Source organism: Anser brachyrhynchus, assembly GCF_964034855.1.
Source record: "Anser brachyrhynchus genome assembly, chromosome: 10".
NCBI lineage: Eukaryota > Metazoa > Chordata > Aves > Anseriformes > Anatidae > Anser > Anser brachyrhynchus.
Window position 1 is genome coordinate 20045349 of NC_137705.1, and position 21143 is coordinate 20066491.

General features: G+C 42.5%; 1 protein-coding gene and 1 long non-coding RNA gene across 19 annotated transcripts in view; one reads left to right on the forward strand and one right to left on the reverse strand.

Annotated features, from left to right (window-relative positions):
- IQSEC1 (IQ motif and Sec7 domain ArfGEF 1) overlaps positions 1 to 21143 on the reverse strand; it is a 344442-nt gene that overhangs the window by 130983 nt on the left and 192316 nt on the right. The window contains exon 1 of one of the 18 annotated variants that reach the window (XM_080607004.1): positions 9328 to 9868. The exons of 16 other annotated variants lie outside the window; for them this stretch is intronic. In XM_080607004.1, coding sequence (XP_080463130.1) covers positions 9328 to 9395 — 68 coding nt within the window. In that variant the 5' untranslated portion in view covers positions 9396 to 9868. Of the gene's footprint in view, positions 1 to 9327; positions 9869 to 21143 lie in introns of those variants that run through there. One more of the 18 variants, XM_080607014.1, reaches the window with a different exon arrangement.
- Positions 680 to 21138, forward strand: LOC308200766. Its single transcript, XR_013955787.1, has 3 exons — positions 680 to 8839; positions 13223 to 13457; positions 14817 to 21138. It is a non-coding gene; the product is annotated as an uncharacterized lncRNA (long non-coding RNA).

The following is a 21143-nucleotide window of genomic DNA, read 5'->3' on the forward strand; positions in this document are numbered from 1 at the left end:
GCATACGTGTCCAGAAAAATCACAGTAGAGTACACTGCAGGACAGAAATCTTGAGTATTGCTGTTTGTGGTAAAGTGCTTAAACTAAGAGCTGTGTGCCTACAGCAATTCAAACAGCTTTCCCAAACAGATTAAAAAGTATGCCTTTCATAATGCCTACTTCACATTTATTTTCGAGCATCAAAAGATAATTTCAGATAGATAATAAGCTATTCAGAAGACCAATCTGTCCCTACTTCACTGATGTAGTGAAATAGTTCATTTTTCCTGATTTAAGCATGAAAGGGAATTAGACCATACAAACATCTGCTAATATGTCTACCTATGCAGAATTCATATTTAGCAGCATACAGGTCTGCAGGTATCTTGTGGACATCCAACAATTCTAAGTAAATTGCAAGTGGGCTTTGAAACTAAGCTGAATGCCTAAGATTAAAAATATGCATTTTAACTAAGAGTAACTGCTAATTTGGTTCTCAAACTTTTGTTATATCAACTTCTATTTCCTTAGGACATTATAAAAAACAATAACAGCTTTGAAGCTGCTTTTATGGCTTCTTTTTCATAGCTATATCTGTCAATAATAGCTTTTATTTCTATCTAGCTTTTATTTCTTCCAAAAGAAAACAAGACTCACTCCTGGATGAGAGGATCCAAGGCAATAGTAGAAACTTGCCTTTTATCTTCCAGGAGGCGTCAGAAGCTCAGCATCTCCTTCCCCCAGCTTTCTCTGAAATTGCCCAGCTGCTTTACCTATAGCTTCAGGACTGCAGCAGCCGTGGGACCAGGCGCTCCTCCGAGCAGGACTGCCGAGAGGTGGTCAATAAACACCTTCTTGCTGAGGAAGGCCTGACCACAGTCATGCACTTTCCCCCTGCCAGCTACTAAGAGAGGAGAAATAGCCAAAAAGTCATTTAAAAGTCAAGAGGTGGAGAAAACTTTCAGAAAATATCAGCCAAAGAGATCTTTTTCCAAAGCCTGTGGGCAACAGAAGCTTTACAGCATACGTAAGGGCAGTAATTCATGGCTGAGATTGCAACCCAACCGTCCTTTTAATAGAAAAGTACGTTATTCATAAGACTCATAACATATTCTGAAGGCTCCCAAGCATCAAAAAGGTCATATTTCCCCCTGCATCAGCATGGACTGGCTTTGCATTCTGCCTTTTTGACAGAGCTATTATAACCTGCTCAGGTCTGGGGAAATATCTCTTGCTTTAACACAAAAAACATGCAGGCTGCAGGTGAAATTGTATTATCAGACCTCTGCTAAAGGTCACAGCGAATAACTTCTTGTCCAGGCAGTGACAGCGCACACAGCTAATGCTAACTGCACAACGGAGCCCAGACTGAGGTACAGCTTCTCCAGCAATTCAGCTGCACACCAGCTCTGCTTTACGTACGGTGCTCAGCCAGCTGACGGGCAGCACGAAATGGCCATCACAGGTTTATGTGGTCACAGGAACTCATTCTGCTATAATGCAGCAGTGTAAGTGTTCAGATACCTTTATCAAGGATGTCCCCTGAAAGGTCGCATTGCTTGATGCCCAAACACTGCCAAGTGATATTCAGGACAGAAAACGGTAACCGAACTGTGGCTGTAAACATAGCCTACTGCACAGGACAATGTGGTATGTGATAGTGTCTAGGAAGACATCAATATTAAAATAAATGTATGAAAATAAAGAACTTTTGGGATTGCTGAACCAGAATGCTTCCTGTCAGGGTGACAACTCCTCCTGTGTAACTTCCAGCCATGGTGCTGCTCCCTGCACAAACTGGGCCCCACTACACCGTCAAAGTGGCCCCCTGATGCTATGAAAGAATACTCTTCATTACTCTGCTACCACAAATGACTGAGAATTCATTAAATGCAAAATGCTTTGTATGCTGCTGAGCCCTTTCCAGCAGATCAACACAGGTGTGACCAACTCAAAAACGGATTTAATTTTTAATCAATCAGTTTGCAGCATGCAGGTTTAAGCCTGAGGACGCTCTCCTCATGGAAGCGCTCCACGAGCGTAGCAGGTCAGGCAACCGTGCCTTGCCTACCTCAAGTTTTGCTTAAGGTTCATTAGCCAGTCAGATTTGATGGTCTGAAATACATAGGGAGGTAATCAGCTTTGATTTTTTGGTCTGTTACTGCAGCTGTCATGAGATCCTGAACTCTTGTAACGAAGCAGCGCTCCTGTCCCCTCACCAGAGGTGAGTGCACGGAAAAACCAAAAACCAATCTAATAACATTTCAAATACTTAAGTCACTTATTAACTGGCTGGCAGTTAATTATACTAATGAACTGTCTCGTGCTAAAAGATGACTGAATATGGGACACTGCTTACCGCATAAATTCTTGCTGTTTTTATAATTATTGTCAAAAAAAAAAAAGATGAAAAGGCAGATACTGCAAAGAAACAAAAAAGATGCTTTGCAGTGTTCAAAACGCATATCAAGAATGAGATATCACTTGTATAGTAAAATGAATTCCTATTGGAAAAGGAATAAAGCCTTTCCTAGATTTTTAGGAAGTTTTTTCATTAAAATCACTTCACATACCAGGATTTTCATGATCAATTTAGAGCATCCATGGATGTTAATCACACAATTCATAAGCATTACATTGATCAGTACTCACCAATTACTAAAAAGTCATCTGACTCCTTCCAGAACATGCAAAATCTTGTTAACTCCAGATTAACGCAGAGCTCTATTTTCTCGCTACCTAATTTGCTTTACAATTTAGCAGTCTCTTCAAATTCACAAGCAGGTAACACTTCCATATAGTGTTTGTTTGTTTGTTTCTACATTCAGTGCCAGAAGACGCAAGCTGAAAGGCAGCTTCAGGAGTTCTCAAAATATGGTAAAAACCCACAAACCAATCAACTGGGCAATCTAAGAACATCAAAAGCAGTACCCTTTCAAAACAAATCCTAAAAGACAATTGCTAGGTGGGTCTGAGAAGCAGTAAGACCAGCAGTGGAAGCATTCTAGGTGCCAAGCAGACAAACACTTTTACCATAGTAACCCATGGTTCTGCATCAAGTAGACCCTCTGAGATTGATTATGTAAATAAATAATAAAACAGTCTGTTAACTTCTCTAGAATGCCTGGGATTACGTTTCTGGCTTCTGGGATTTCAATACTCATTATGCTCCGTGTCATGAAAGGACAGAGCTGTGGCACAGCTTCAACCCAGGGCTGCTCTAAGCCCAAACTAAAGGTTTGAGCTAAAGCCTGATGCAACTATTTTAAAGCAAAAAGATGAAAACCCAGAAGAGCGCTAGAAGTTGACTCCAGTTAACTCTATTTTTTAAAGTCAGATTAGCTAAACTGGCATCAGGTCCTTTTATACAGGAACAACTCTGTAGACCCAGCTTTAAAATAAAGAATAATACTCTTAGAATAAAACTGGGACAGGCAGCGACTAAAAGCAGCCTTCAGACCTCACACTGGTCCACCACTCATTTTGGCAATTATGTGACCCATCTTAAAAAAACAACACCCCACGGTCTTCAAGTTCTTAAGTTCCTTGGCTCTTCGTACAGGAAAGCACACAACCAAGAAGCACTACTGCTAGGCTGACAGTTTATACACCCTCACCCTGACAGACTTCCATGTGAAGAAAGGCTTAATTATGTGCAAATATTGCAACTTCTGTGGCAGTTTTGTTACACTACAAGTCCAACAGGGATTACATTTAAATCATTTACTGTCTCTAACAGTCCCTGCCTATAAATTTTTAGCTTTTAGCAATAACATTGCAGATGGTGCACAAAGATGGAGAGAGCATGTGGAAATACTAAGGAGCAGCATTTTAACAAGCGCTCGTAGCAAAGAAGCAAACAGAACTGATGAGGGGCTGGTCTTGCACCAACAGATCTGCAACCTGTTAAAGCTCAGCATGCCCTTCCTGAACTTGTCACAAACCACTAATTTAAATTAACAATCAGATTGAAATAATCTAGCTGTGTAAACATGAATACACCCTAGCTGAAAATGAGCAGCATTTAAAGAGAGTTAAAAAATATATGAATCCTAAACAAACCCAAAGCAATGGGTAATTCACCCCTTGAGCAAGTCTGCTTTAGGAAGAACAACTGAGTTCAGGTGAATTAATACCAGAATGATCTCCTTTTCAGATTCCTATGCATAGACCAAAGACAAACATGGCATATGTAACCAAAGAACATATTTTAGTATTTTATTATGCAAAGTGCACGAGGACACGTTCGCACCTCCTAACTCAGGATTCTGAAGGCACCAACTTCATCCTAACCTCGCAATGATTTGTTACACTGGAATCAGGAGCTTATTAAAAATTCATTAACTGCAATGTGCTATTGGCACTGCCATTCTGCAGAGATCTTTTAACCCAAAGGAAGGTTTGCGCTAGGATAATTACAGTTGTACTGTATTAAAATACAAGAGTAATGGTTATATAGAGCCATCCACTGGATGATTAAAGCATCCAGACTGCTAATGACAGCTTGCATTCAGCTTTGTCTCGTAGCTTCCCAGATGCAGTATTTCAAGATGACAATGCAGATTTCAAGATGACAAACAAACCCACACAGAAACTGAATACAAAAATCAACATGTTCTGAAGTTCAGGAGTCAATATGGAAGACTTGAGAGTTTTTGTTTTGTTGTTTTAATCTTACAGGTGATCCCCTCAACCCCCAGTAAATCTTGTTAGCACGTAAGCCATAAAACAACTAGAAGAAAATCACTTTGATAATGTCTGATCTCAACAAAAGGTGCCAACTCCATTCCTTACTGCTATAACAAAAGGTAGCAGTCTCTTTTTCTGAGAAGCTGTATAGGCATTATCCCAGTAGTTGCCAGGAGGAATATCTGAGATCAGTGTTCTAGTTTCCATTTCAGATGGAAAACAAAGTGCATAAATTAAATATCTGAATATATACCCCATTGTCGTTGGCTATGTGTGACAGTTAAACAGCCGTAACAAGTGGCAAGTATCAGCAGAGGACAGTTTCCTACCACCTACAGCACGAACTACTTCTAGCCTCAGCTCTCAGCCCTGTCTGTGCAGCCCACTGCAGCTCCCGGGGGTGAAGTGTCACTGCAGCTGTGAGCTCCGTGTCCCCTGCCCTCCCACCGCTGCTTGCTACTCCCTTACCCAATGCTAGCACAAGATTTTTGGGTGGCCTTGTAGTGAACCCTGTCGCTGCAGCCACCTGGGTCAAACGACTTTTTTTTCCAGCTGACTTTCCTGCATGGATGTACAACGCCTGTGCTGGCACCATGCACGGGCAGCCTGGGGGCAGGAGCAAGGCGCTGCAGTGTGGGGGCAATACCACCACTGAACCCGAACTGTGGGTTATTAGATTTGTTATATTGTTCCTTTATACTGACCCCTGTTTAATGCATTACTGTTCAGAGCACTTTGAGCTTTCCTAATGCAGTGTGGATGCTCAGAAATGAATAAGCCCTCACTGAGACGCCCCAAACCTCCCTTACGTGCGCCAAGCTTCCCCAGCAGCCTCTCCCCTGCACAGTCGCTCATGCTGCTCAAAACACAACTAAGGCTCAAGTGAGACCCTTTCACTTGTCAGGGTGCTGGTTTTCCTTGATGAAAACGCAGCACTGTTCTGTCAGTCCTTAGAAAAAACAAAGCAGATGACTAAAAATAAAGTATGACTGAACCAAGATGGAAAATGTTTGTAGCAGAAGGAAAATAAGTGAAGAAACTCCATGACAACTCATACTGAAGACTAATTCTTACTTTTTTCCAGATGTGTAGAGCACTGAGAAGTAACTATTGACGATTTTCCTCCACTACTTGCAAACGGAACTTTAAGATGCAAGCTAAAAACTATGCGTTACATTATTATAAACCCTTTAATTTATTCTCTGCGGGTTGTGGATCTGCTGATTCAGACGGCTCCAGTCTGCTCCCCTAACCACTAACCCCATCCTTCGGGGCTGACTGGCGTGTGGCGTGTTACCGAGAGCACGGGTAATTCAGCATGCAGCCGGTCTGCCCCCGGGCTTGGTATAACACGTTCCCCTCTGTGCACACTGATGTGACCCTATAAATGCAATACCTAATCTGAATATGTTGACAAACTATTTTATAACTAAATATTTGCCTATCCCCCACCTACGGTGTGTGACTGAAATGCAACCTTAACACGAAGTAAATGACTGATTCTTTCACTCCAGTGCTGCTTTCATGCTTTGCCAACTGTGATTTTGGGAGTGCTTTCCACCTGCAAATACCAGAACAAGTAGGCCTTCACCAGAAGAGGAAAGTGCTGTTTTTCAGAGAAATACTGCACCAAAGCAAACCTCAGAGCAGTGGGAAGGGCAGTTTGCCCTCTGTGCATTACTGCACCAGGCACGGGCTCAGGAAGAAGGGGCAGTAACTGTGACAGCACAGCCAGCGGTACTGCTCTGCCCCTCGCTCAGGAGCAGTGCCCGTGACAGACAGCACTCTTCCCTTCGTCAGGAATATCAGCGACAACCTGCGGTGCTTCTGGGCAGGAACGCGTAACGCCTCTTGTGTGGGTAGTGACCGCTGTAGCCAAGGAGAGTCAAAAATGCCACGGCATGGTGTGGCGTGAGTCACTGCTGGCCTGGGGAGGTCAGACCTGGCCTAGGGAAGAGGATCAGGAGCCCAGATCCCGGAGGGTGGCAACGGGCAAACCGGCCAGGAACGAAAATGCTCCCTCTGGAGAGCTGGGGACCAGCTCTAGCAGGGCACTGTCCCGGGACTCAGGGCTTGCCCTGCTACCTATGACATGCTGCGAGCCCAGCCACACTGCCTCTCCTCCAGCCCCATGGGATAACCTGGTAGCATCAGAGGCTCCCCAGGGGCTCAGGGAGCCGAGCGCTTGGACAGGACAGAAGTCTCGTGTTAAGTGTCACAAGCTCAGCTGTGGTATGCTAGTGAAGAAATCCCTTCATCTTTACAATTCTTCTAATTTCACTATAGGAGTAGGCAAACACCCCGCAAAAGGAAAAAAAAGACATTTAGACAGCACAGTGTTTTTCCGTATCACACTGTGTCGCCCTCTCCTACACTTACTACAACATGACTTAAAGCTTCACCATGTAAAAAACAAACCGCTGCATTTTGTGCCTTAATTCTGCTAGTGCAACATGTGTTTCACCTTGCTAACAGGCATGACCCTACGATTTTAAGATCTAGTCACCGTAAACTTAAACGCATACACATGGATGTAGATGCTCTCTCCCCGCAAGGCACACGGTCTAATTAAAACAGACAACAAAGTCTCAGTCAATTTTTAAAGCAGTTGGATTCCAATGAAAACAAGACCAACCCTGAAGCCCAGCACTAACAATTTTCCTTTTGAGTGGGACTGTTTTCTCTCTCAGGCATAAAACCCCTCATTCAGGCTCTGCACATTCGTTAGAAGCCCAAGTACAACTGGCCCAGTGTAGTCAAGGCAATGCTCTGCTGTTTGGTGCGGTGGCACCAAGGGTGTGTAGGAATACTTTTACCAGGGCGGCTTGCACACAGAGGGAAAAAACAAGCTCAATGTAACCCTAAATAAGATGTGCCTAAGCTGACTGAAATCTCCAGCAGGGGCTGCATGGGTTTCAGTTCTCTAGAAATGGGAGGAGGCAGAGAGGGAGAAAGACTGGTATAGCCTCATACTTGGTGAATATAGACATGAGCCAGAACGGTTAGTGACAGCCTCCTAGAATGCAGGGAGAGGCTCAGGATTCCTGAAAGATAACAGAAAAGCAAATTAAGGTGGTAGAGATCTTTTTCCACAAAGGAAATATTTTCTTTATGCTCTCAGATTCATTGATGTTGCTTACAATGAAGATACAATCTGTTAGAACAACCAACAACTGAAACTGAAAATACTCGCAGCACTTTAACAACGAACTTTATTTTGCATTATGCTAGCTGTGGGAGCCAGCGAGCTGCTCTATAAATAAGCAACTACTGTAAACTATGAAGCTAATGTTCAACCTACACACTCTGACCAGTAGTAAGTTCAGTGATAAAAGATAGATGTGGCTGTTTATAGGTGAGCACAATTTGCCCATTAAGCTTTAGAAAAATAGCCACACCCAAATAGTCCGAGGAACCTTTGAAACTCAGTCTTGTGGGGAACGCGTGCTTTTATAGCCTGAGTTGTGCGCTGGACTTTTCTCAGAAATTTCCGGCAGTACTAAGGTCAGGATCAATATCTGTGCTGTAACGACTGTTTCTCTGTATTTAAGCATGAATTTGGTTAATTTCAGGCTTTCCCTTTATTTCTGGTTCCAAAACTAGATCATAAATAAAATTTCTTATTTTAACTGAATCCTCTCTCAGGGATTATTTCCAGTTTCTGCTGTATTGACTTGCTCTCTGCTGGGAACTAAGTGGCTTTTCAGCTTTATTTCAGCATCCTGATGATAAAAGCTCTCCACAGCATCATTCTGGTTGTAATGAATGTTCATGTAGGAATCCAGGCTCTCTAAAATCTTTCCTCAGCACAGAATAATTATGCAGTGTGAAGTGCCATCATTATTTAGATTACATGATTTCTCAAGGGAAGCTTGCATGACAAAATGTACCATTCAGATCATATAACCCCGAAACATGAAGAAACTATAGCATGAGAATGGCTAGCTATTTTTAAATACATGAAATTGCTGTGAGAACGCACAATCACCAAGTGTCTCACTTAATAGCTCCATTCCTGGAATAAACTCTACTGGAATCTCCAGCAATGTGCTTGGCAGGGAGCACGCAGCATGTCAACCGCGAACCACTCAAAGAATGCGACCGGCGATGCACGGCAGCCACAGCCTGTCATCTCACTGCAGTCGGCTGCGTTTTCACACAATGCACACAGGTAAGATACGAGCGCTACACTCGCTTAGAGACGTTTGAAACTTAAGAGTTGTATTTTCCCATAAAAGCCTCCGCCTTCTTTTCTCCCCCTTCTCCTCTGTCTGAAGCAAATGATGCTTGCGGCATGCTAAACACATGCTTAATCTCCGGATTTGGGAGATACAATGAATAAAAGACGATGATAGGCAAATATTCATGAAAGTCAGGTTTCTTTCATATTCCAAATTCCGCCTGCTTGCAAATGAGGCAGAGGTATTTCCAAAACCGAAATCATGAAAACTCCTCTTTCTTTGAAGACTGTTTACAGTAACCCTGTATTTTTCCTTTCAAAGCTTTAGTATAAGGACAAGAAAGAAGCTACCCAAACAAGCATCTCAGACTACTTAGAGTTAACTATGCAGGGCAAAAGAATACATGCAGGGGAAGAGACAACGCACGCAGCTTTCAGACACTTACCACAAAGTAAAGTTTTTAATAGTCTTACTGTACCTGATCGTCCTGACAGAAATGCAGTATTTCCACATCAGATTCCACATTGCACTGCCATCTCCCTTCATGACCTCCTCTGAAGTGTTTGCAAAGTTAGAACGATTCCAAGTAACTCAAGGAACAAGAAAATTTAGCAGCATACGAAAAAGTTAGTCCAAGGTTCATGCAGCCGCCAAGCACTGATTCACGATTTCCAAGTGATTCCTCCGACCTCCACTCAAATGAACTCAGAGAGAAGCCAGCTTTCTCATCTGAAGTCTCGGGTTACTTCTTTCTTTGTGATTTACAAGACTTGTTGTTTACATTATTTGCAAGCCAGAGAAGATTATTAGAGGCTGTTCAGAAAGCCACATATAATATTGCTCCAAGTTGTCAAGAAAGACAAACCTACCTATGCAGCACCTACAGAAATTGGTTTAATTTATTCCACTTAAAAAAACAACAACAACAACAAACCCAGCCCAGTAAGAGGGCCTTAGCAAATCACTTACTGGATCTGTGAAGGCTTACCAAACACGCTAAATGATACGGCTGAGGCTGAATAAACTCCCAGCTGTTTGCAAAATTTCTCGTGTACTGTAATAAACTTCGTAGTGCTAAAAGAAGTAATGAGTCATTTTCTAAGGCTGTGTTTGAACACAAAGCTATGGCTTTCAATAGTGAATGTCAGCTATGACACTTAGCTTATAAATTACATCAAAAAGAAAGCAGTAAAATCTGACTTAAAAACACCACAAAACTTACTCACTTTGCACACAGAATTCTCTTATTGTCCTGAAACCTCACAGATAGGTAAGTGATAGTTGGATTTTATCTTCATGACAATATTTACCCCTCAAAAAGAACCCAAACCCCATGCATGACATAACACACAATTTCTCAATGATGATGGGGATTTATGAAGAGTATTAAATATTTACACTGCTGCTTTTTATACTACGCTGGAGAATTTAGCCCTTAATTTTTCAAGGATTTAGCTTAAGTGCACTGCATTTATCACCAAAACTTTTAATAGGATTTAAGCCTCAACAAACACACAGAATCACCCTATATAGAGAAGTTTTATTATTTTTGTTGTTGTTATTATTATTTTTAACTGAAAGACAAGTCCTTGAAATTCTACCCTGGTTTCTCTGAGACCACCCAGAAAGTCAGTGTTGTTGCTATGACATTAAAACTTCCCGAGCCTTTAAAGCTCAGCCCACTAGACCACACTCTCTTCTCTGCAAAGAGGTCAATGGCACAGTTATCAGGGGTTCTTCTGGATCAAAGACATTAAATGAATGTTTATGTTATAAAACTTAATTAAGCAAGAAACTAAGTTCATGCTACTTCTTGGGAGAACAGTATGCTTTTATGATTAAATGTCTGTTTTCTGTTGCACAACTCCATTTTGTATAAGACCATTTTATCTAGGATCTCATGACTGGTACTACTAGTCTGAAATAGATTCTGTTTCAGTGATTTTCTGACAGTAATTCCAGGAATAAGCGACTGACGGCTCATAATAAAGTTAGAACAAGTTCCACAGCACATTATACATTTTAAATCAGTAGACATAATGGAGAAAAATTGCATTATAAAACTTATAGACCTGTTCTTAACATAACCATTGGAATACATTTAAATGACGGAAAAAGCTATGCAAGTTCAGGCCGATCAGCTGAATGCTCCTGATCACCTTAACATGTGAATTTGAGAGATGGGGCGCCCATGATACCGTATTTCTTGCTTGTGTATGGTGTACACTTGGAATACTTGATTTAGCATAAATAAGTCCATTATATATGAAGTATTAAATGACCGGCAGTTTATTTTCGGTGTAGTATAAAGCTACCAAACAGCATGCTTATTGGTGTCACCTATATCTACTTGAGCATGTATTTGAGGCATCGATGTAATTGGTGTACTTACATTATGCATTCCTTGATTCACATTCAAGTGCAATATTTAGACATTACCAGCATCTGCAGCAACAGTATTTTATGTCTCTAAAGATAGATTAAGGTGGATGTCATACTGAGATCTACAAGAGACTTTTTAAATACAAGAGTATTAATCACTTGCTTCATCCATGTTTCTAGCATTTATGCATAGCCAGTGATCAAATGGATTAAAATAACATGCGATAGCATCATAGGACAAAACTGAGATGCTGCCTTTTTATTTTTCCCTTTTCTTTTCCTTTTTTTCCCCTTTTCTCTTAAATCATTGCTGCAGCATTTACCATGGGAGGAAGACTACAGTTTTATGAAAGAGCAAACGGAGTGTTTAGTTCCTCTCCTGACGAGCTGAGTTTGTTCACTAATTCCCAACGCGACCAAGGCAAATCAAGTTAGCTCTCCACAAAGCAAGCATTCGTTCTGCAGGGAACAGCAGGCCCAAATTTGGAATAATTTAGAGCCGATAGGCAGCCTGCAAATACAAAATAATACACATACAGAAAATGTTGAATACTGTGCAAACTGTGCTATGAGTTGACGTAAATCAGTATTTTGGGTCTATGATTAGATCTCAGATGTACATAAATGCGATTTACTCTGATGTAGGTATGAAGAAAAAAAAAAAGACTGAAATTCTCATTGAAATGATATTTGAGGTATGCCTAAGCCTAACAGCATCCTGTGAAGCTTCGTGTGGGCTTGATTTGACCAACTGCAGGTGCCGGTGTTCTCAGCTGTAGCTGATGATTTCTGTACACACATGGATGAGGCAAACTGGTGATTAATCAAAGCCCATGGCTAATTCTGTCTCAAGATAGGCTGCCTTTTCAAAGACATCACCCTCGCAGTGTGATTGCTAAGGAGGTAACAAGGGATATTGAAGACAAAATTGTCCCATCAGCTATTTCTTACTATTAAGAAAAATCTTGTTTGGAATAGAACTTTTCCAGCAGCAGGAAGACAATGTCCCCTTTGTCTTAGCTGTTTGCTTTCTTTTCCTTTGTTCACAGTGACATTACTATGCCTGAAACAAGACACAGATTAGCATATCAAATGATTTCACTTTTTTGAAGCCTTGTTTGCTTTCACCGTATAACAAGTCAAGATGAGCCCCAGCACCGCAGGGGCCTTTTGGCATCACATCTGCCTTTGACACGGATTTTCCATTTTGTACATCAATCATAATCTATCGTAATGACTCCAGTGACAGTCTTCTCCCACACTCACATGCTCAGCCAAGTAATCCTAGCCAACACAGAGACTATGGGGTGGTAACAAGGGATGTTTGGAGACAGTTGCTGCCTGGCTGGTTTATTATTCCTCTTTGGGTGTGGCAATGAAAACTTTGGTTATCTCTTCCCCTTGAAATGAAACAACAGATTCCATTCAGAGGACATCACTGCATCCACCCAGTCGTGCTGTGCATGGGACCACGCTCTGTATGAAGCGGAGCTCCCCAAACAGATGTACTTAATTGGATTCTTTTTCTTCCATTATACTCCTTGGAAACCTTTACTAAATTTTCCTTGCTTGCAAGTCATCTACAGCACAACCCTCATTTTCATCAGCCACGTCAGCACCGCTGGGGCTGGACCCACAGTGGTGTCCTGCTAATAGTGCGTGCACTGTAAGCTGCCTCCATGCTGCCAAGCTGCAATGGGAAGCTGCAAGGAGCTCTGCCTCCTTCCAACATTTCTTCCCACTTCAGTACATCGGCGTTTCCAAACCCACTCATCATTATGAGTGTTTTATTTTCATTGGAGGTAGTAGTAGGTGTATTAATGAAGTGCTGTCCCCTGCATCAGAATGTCATGTTTGCCTAGGCTTTGCCCCAGGTTTGTGTCCATGTTTCTGCACTGAGTGGACATGCCAGCTGTCCCGGAGCTGCATTACACTGTATGTATAACAGGCAAACCAATCACCTTTGTAAAAAATGTTGTGTTTCTTTCCAGGAAGAAATCTTTAATTCAGACACAACTGCTAACTCAGAGAAAGGTGACGACGTGGTACCAGCATTCCCTTATGAGAACTGAGCAAACGGTTGAGGCAGCTGAAAATGCAACTGCTTGGGTCTCTCCCTGCCTCGTCGCCAGGCTGAGGCTGCCTGCTGCAGTCAGCACGAAGACCGCCTGCTTCTCCACTGCTCCCACCTGCCGGCTGTAGCACTGGCTGCGACTGCTGGTGCAGGTGAGTTTGCACCAAGACAACCTGGAACAGCTGAGACAGGCATTTTTTGGCTTTCCAAGTGTGCACAGAAGTGCTGGGCTGGAGCAGGGGAGTCAAAACAATTGGAAGAAACAGTATCTAAAAAAAACACTGGAAATGAATTCAACAGAAGTTGACTGTCAGAGCCCTCAACTTGGCCACTTCAAGCACACAGCACATGGTTTAGTATCAGAAAGATGGTTCTTTCAATGTTTTTTATTGCTAAGAAGAACCTAGAGCCACTATCAGTCCCCTATACGGTGAAGCAGAGCACTTAAATTCCTGAAAAAAAAAAAAAAAATATATATATATATTATGGGGGGAAGAGTAGGGTGGGAATGGACAGAAATGGAGGAGAACTGGAGGATTTCAATCTTTTTTTTTTTTTTTTTTTTAAAAACCCTGGAAAAAAAAAAAGCCTCTCCAGGCAAAGATATTACCAGGTACATAAATCACTTCAAGTATTAAAAAATGCTAGAGCTAAGGTTTCTGTAGAAGCTGTAGGTGGTATGTTACTTTCAAATGATGTTAATAGCCAGGCAATGCTGAATTTGGAGGCTCCCGCTCTATTGTTCTCCCCCCTCCCGAGATTCATTCACATTTTGCACTGAGGCCTGCACGTTGGCAGTGCTCGGGGGGAGCTGAGCACGCCGAGCCCCTGGGACAGAAGTTGCTGTGAAGTGGCTCAGAGGAACAGAGCACCCAGGACTCCTTATCTGGTCTGCTCTCTGATACAGCTGCGCTCTCTGGATGCACGTGTCACTTTCCACATGACATGTCTGCAGCCAAGACAACCTTACTACTTCAGCTGTACACGGGCTCATCCTAAATTCGGTTAGTGTAACATTCCCATGAAGAGGGAAACAGGCATACTGCAGGCTTCACGAGTGAAGGTGGCAATTTGCTTATTTTCCTCAAGTTTCTACCAGGACAAATGACCAGAAAACAGAATTTAACAGCGTTCCTATTATTAGATATTTATAGGGCATTTAACAAAAGAAGCTGTGAGTGCTGGAGCTAGCAACCATCATACATGTTTTTGGTTGTCAGGAGAGTTCCAGACCTATTTTTAACTTAGGTAGCATTGCCTTTAGACAGCAGCTATTACCAATTAAGGATTGAAAGAAGCCTTGCAAACAGACGGTTTTAACTTTTTAAAATGAAAAGCAGTCTGGCTTTTTAGGCAATTTAGGGTATCTTTAAACCCTTAACTTGTAACAGGTCAACATGTTCATTAAATTGGGGAAGAGGTTTAAATAAAATATGTTCACTACATTTTTTCCTCAGCCTCCACCATATTTTCTTTCCTTCCCTTTTAAACTTCCTATTCTGATTTTTCAGACATTCCTAAGAGCATGCAAAACAACGTTTTCAGGGAGCTGACAGCAGTGACATCCGCATACCAGTCCTTCTGCGGAATAAAGCCAGCGTCATTTTGGCATTTTGATAAAGGGCATCCCCTCTCATCCCCACAAGCTGGCAGGTTTGTGGTGCTTCTAAGAGGCCCCTGCAGCATCCTTCCAGCTGCAGTCACCAACCGGCTCCTCGTGCGTCTCCAGCCGCCACCGTGCTCCCAGACGCCCTTTTCTGTGACTTAATCTTGGACGACTATCAAAGGAAACTCAGAAAGCTTCCAATCCATGTAGGCTCATAGCCAAACGCACAATTTAAATGTGACTGCCCTAGGGCCTGCCCATCAGTTGCATCTAAATACGGTAGAGACCAGACACTGAAAGAAAAGCCTGGCACACAACGTGCTCTCTGGGGGTACGGCTAAAGGGCAGGCAGCACCACCTACGCATCTGCGAGGGCCCCAGCACAGATACTGAAGTTCCTCAAAACCTGGTACGTGTCTTTGAAGCTGTGCTTGCGGAAGGCTGAAAGCTGCACAAGTGTGAACAATGGAGAACCTGAATACTCGGAGATGATCCCTGGGTGCAAAACATTTCAGAAAGGCTTGACATGCTGCTTACTGATGACCGCAGAGAGACAGAAAAAGAGAGGCACGTATACAGAGAACTGCCTCCAGCCTGAAACCCAGATCATCAGTTACAGCAGCGGTCTGAGGAGACACCACACAGCCCTCTATAGTATATAGAGCACAGGATTTTTGCTCAGCAATACCAAAGTCCCACAGCAAGCCTCGGTGAAATCGGGGCATGGCAAATTTAGGGATCCCAAAAGATCCGCCAGGTAGGAAGGAAGAACATCCCAGAAAGTTAAGAAAAACTAGGAGTATGAACTGAAGGCATAAAACCAGAACATTTTCAATGCTTTTAAGAACACTCAGATACACAGTAGTGTGAATTACATTACAATGAAGGCTCTAATCAGACTAACAACTATTTTGGGTGTTTTAAGTTATCAAATTGAAATCACTAGTTCCCTGAGTGCAGACAAATCCTCTGATTGCTTTTAAGGCATTTTCTTACCTTATGTATTTCTTTGAGGGTTTCCTCAATCATTTTTATACTGAATATGGGAATATTGCAGTCTGCACTGTTTGCTGGCTGTATTTTAAGAGGATGGTGGATCGGGGGGGGGGGGGGGGGGGAGGAGAAGGAGAGAGTTTTATGCTCTCAGCTGCTCCGCAATTGCATAAACTTTGCCAGCGTGAACCTCCTGGGAGAGCTGTACTATAGGCGTTATGACTCAGCCCTGCTCTGGATGAAGTCACTGTCAAGTGGAAGCAAACTATTTGTTTCTAACAACATATATGGTGAACTCCAAATGCAAGTTCAAGACAAAGCTGTCGTTATTTCTCCCACCCACTTTGCTATTGTTTTGTTCAGTTCAGATTGCAAAGGAGCTCACAATTTAAGTGAGCGCCAGAAGGAAAGCAAACCAACTGACATCACCATGTGAGCAAAAGAAGTTCCCTGCTCTCATGGACTACAACCCAAAGATTTTTTTTCCCCTGATTCACTGAGATTTGTAACTACCATACAGCTATTTTTTTCCAGGGTTGGAGGATTACAATATGCTATATAATGCCCCCCCCCTTCCCCCTTTATTAATCCATTTTTAAATAATGGATTTAAAAATAGAATCCCCTTTAACTATGTAGTAACATGTGACAACTGAGACCTTTGCATCTCTTATTTATGCTGTGTTTTGCTTAAAGGAAGCAGTGCTGCTCCTTGCCTGTTAGCAAGCACCTTGTCTGGCACATCCGCAGCCACCCCACGTAATCACAGAAGCAGAGTCCATGCTGTCAACACCAGAGACGAGGCACAAAGACTATCAAAGCACTCTTTTTTTTTAAACAGTTAACCTTGAAGACAATCCTGACATAGATCATTCAAAGCACATGTGCCGTCTTTGAAACTGCATCTAAATTAGGACTGGCAATTCATGTGATGGTTTCAAATGCTACAAATTTGTCTTGGATAACAGAGTGGGAAAGAGGACGAGCAGAGAGCTGCCGGTGCCCTGCAGAGTGCAATTTAGAGGGGCTTTAAGTAGCCTCTGTGAGTCAGGGACTTGGTGACGTTCTAGCACAGCAGCAATAGGCTGCTCCTATCAAGGAGATTTATGAAAGCGTTTTCATTTATAATCACCACTGAAACATCCTAGTAGGACTGAATCATGTACCAAAATATAGACCTGTTCTTGCTTGGAGATAGACTTAAGCACATGATTCAATCCATCCTTAATCACAATGCTGGAATTGCCAGTCCCAACTGGAGGCTGGCAGAAACAATGTCAGTTAATCCCCGCCTCACAAAACCTGTCATCGCTCACTTATCTCGTTCCGTTGGGGTGGCCGGAATAAGAGGCCTGCTAGAAATGCCCGATTGTTCTCTAAGGGACTCATGCCTCTTTTGGCGAGACCAAATTTATAAAAGCAAAACAAAAAATGAGAAGTAGAAAAGTGAGAAGTTTTCATTTAAAAACTGCTCTGTTTGTCAAGCAACCAGTTTCCAGTAAAGTAACCTTTACAAATTTAGCACCTTTTCTTTCTAAACACTCTTGTCTTAGCAAAAAGAAAAAATTCTGGGAGGAAAAGTCCCCCTCCCAAAGTACAGATTATAATCTTCTTCACCACCAGTAACAAATTTTCTCACTTTATGCTTTATCTTTAATGCAATGCTAATGGTAACAATTTCTCGCTTGGGCTATCACACACCAGCTGGCAGAAGCACAGCACGATGCACCCACTGGCTAAAGAAAATCTTCACTTTCGCATGTTAAACCTGAAGTCACATGGTCTTATAATAATCCACTGAGCAAGCATGAGACATTCATCCTCAAAATCCCACAGAAACCCTACGGTGATTTGCTTATCTTACACTTTAATCTATTATACAAATTCATTTCTACACTTTTAGTATTTGTATTCAAAGGACACTGAAAACCAGCACTTAACTGTGGGGTTATAGCACGGACCAAAATGCACCCAGCACTAAAGGCAACAAGGAGCTGAAATTTGATTTCCACAGATGAATGATCAATCACTTTTTGGACCAGGTTTCTACCCCAACACCCACAGTTTTCTCCATATAATCTGCCCCAACTTAGATAAAAGCAGACTGTTAGTTCATGTATGTTACTGGAGGCATCATTACCTGGCAGTAACTTTGTTTTGTGAACATGCACGTGATGGACAAAGGCCTGGCCACTGAAGTTGCAGCCGAATTTACGAAATAGACTAAAAGCACAGTTGGTTTATTTTGTCCTATTTCTCCGTTTCCCTTGCTGTGCTGAGAAAATATACATCACTGAATCAGTTCTCACAAAGGACTGGAAACTGTACAGCAGCCCTAGGCTGGGTGTCAGCCCTTAGCCGGGTTTCTCTTTGGGAATGTCACATGCACAGCTTGGTAGAGAGTTCTGCAACTGAACTTCTGCTTTGTAAACCTGACTATGTTCAAAAACTGGCACCTCAGAATGCAAAAATTGTCCTGTTTTCAATCCTTCCCATCATCCAGAACCACTGTTTTGTTGTGATACCCTGCCCGGCACTACAATACAAGCAGGGACGGTGACCTGCCCTGTGCCCCTCTCCTGTTCCCAGCCCCACAGCTTGGGGCAGCAGGGATGGAGCTCCACCACTGCCAGCCTCAGCCCCTCGGAAGTCTCGTTCCCAAGGGTTTGAGGAAGAAACATGTGCCAGAAAGCAGCACGGGGAGCCAGCCCCATCCTGCCACACCACTCAGCGCAGTGCAGGACCAAACAGGCCCTGCGTGGACCTCCCTTCGACTCCATGAATGTCAACAGAGATGTAAAGGTCTGTGCAAGCAGCTCCCAGCACAAGACAAAAATTATAACTTAAAATCACAGATATTATAGCATAAGTCACAGTTGTCCAGGTCAGGCCACAGACATGACCCCATAAGACTTCCCTGAGTAACAATGTCTGAAAAACACAACTTGACTTCTGAATACAGCAGCAAGCCATGGAACTTCTGAGCTGACCAGAAACATTTACCATAGTTTTCAGCATCAACTCCAAGTGAAACCAAAAGTCACACCAGGCTCAGGCAGCCCACAGGTGGGAATAGAAGAGCAGTCACATTTCTTGTCATGTACGGCTCGCTAAGGGTGAGTGTGTGAGGGCGCTGGCCTGAGCAGGCCTGAGCCACCCCACAGCATCAGGACCACACAGCCCCAACAGCAGCTCCTCCGCAGCCTCCTGGGCCTACCCGAAGAAGTCCCGCGCTGTCACAGTGCCACGTGCACATGGGGATGGCTCAGGAGGTTGGCACTATTTCCTCACGACCTGCAGCTGCACCTCTTCGCCCAGAGCCACAGCTGGCTGCCAGCAATAGCAGCAGCACGAGGGAGTTGCGTACCAGGACGTCGGAACTTGGCTCCTGCCTCCATTCGCTGGTACGACCAGGGTATAACTGAGGGCAGACAATAACCCTACCGCAAATACTCAAGTTTCATAATGACTCGTATGATGGAAATGTTACTCAAGTCCAATTTTGGTTATCTTACTTAATACATAAAAATAAAAACACATACAGACGCACACAACATTTCTCCCCACAGCACCTTGGCTCTTTTCCAAGAGTATTTTAAACAACCTGCAAATACTAATAAAAAGTAACTAAAAGTAAGTCTCAAGAAAGATACTTTTTCTTTTATGTATTATCTTCCTTGCATTTAGCTTTGTTATTCATTCTGGACCATTTGCTTTTCACGTTCATTTGCCACTCTGCTCCAATCAAATTATTTTGCTTAAAATGTGAGAAAACTGCAACTTCCCTTCAATTTTCCTTTTCTCAGAATGCTGAGAGTAAAGTACTTCTACCTGATATTTAAGTGCTTAGCCTCCTTTTACTTCTGTTCATACAAACACTCCAGGAGGAGGGCTCAAACGCATCTAGGTTTCAATGACAAACAAATTAACTGTCTGGAAGGAAGTATATGGAAAGTCCTTAGGTATTGCCGAGGTTTCTGTTAGGAGATGCAGAACAACTCCAGGGTAATTCATTTGCAACAAAGCTGGGAGGCTGCCAGGAATCCAGGACATAAACCTTTAGTTCAGTTGTATTTGCTCACATCAAAACAGTCTGGCTGTATTTCTGTTATTTTATATGGATTCTCAGCAAGGAAGGTACTGCAATGGGCTAGGAATAGGCTGGAACTTTTTTGACTTCGAAAGGAAACCTGTGAAAAGCTGCAAGAGAATAAAGCTATCTTTTGAAACTTCACTAACCAATGGCCACAGATGAGGGTCCTATATTACTCAATGCCAGAAAGTGCGGGGCACCCCTTAAACCCTGAAAAAGATTGGAACAGTTCCTTTGCCAGCCTTCAGTCACTGCACGAAAAATTCAACTGCAATTAGCATTTAGTACAAAGCACTTTCTGTAGGCTGACAATAGATAGTCAGACCAGAAAGTGTACATAACAAGAACAGAATCCTGTTTTAAATTGCATGGTTTTTGTTAACAATGAAATGATCTCCACTTTTCCCCAGAAAATTCAGATACATATAAGTCCCATTGGTTGGTAGCATAAATTAAGAGCAAGAAAACAGAAGTTTAGAATAAGAAGCGTTACGATAAGTTCAGGGACACATTAAATGGAATTGCCTATTTTGCTGTTCCATTAAATAGGCAAGCTCAATGCATCTGACACCCAGTCCTATTCTTTATGATCACTATTCACCATCAATCATTTAAGCCGTATGTCAGACTTGCCTAAGCGAAGTGCCCATTGCTCTGAATGACTGCGATGTGCGCTGTGCGCCACGAGGGAAACCAAAGATAAACTATTATACTACTAAATACCTCTGAGAAAAAAAAAAAAGGATCTATGCATTACATAAATTTCCATGACATTTCAATTAATCTCTTACTGCTATTTACAGTCTGTAAACTACACAGCACAGGCGTCTGTGCCTAAGGATAAAATACCAGAGAATAAAGTACTAATTGAGTCTTAGCTGGGATGATTTGACTTAAAGCAAACGTTAAAACCAAACAGCATCACCACCTTTCACATCTGCACGCAGAGACAAAAGTGGCTGATAATCGATGCAATAAAAAAGCAGCTTTACAATCTTTGTCACAAGTTCTCATTAATTCTCTACCACTCCCTTTTCCCATGCATATTTGCCTTTCAGCAATAGAGTAGAACAGCAAGTAAAAGCACTGGTGGCATCGTGTGCAGCCACCCAGTTCTGAAAAGAATTTCAGAGTTAATGTTCTCTTA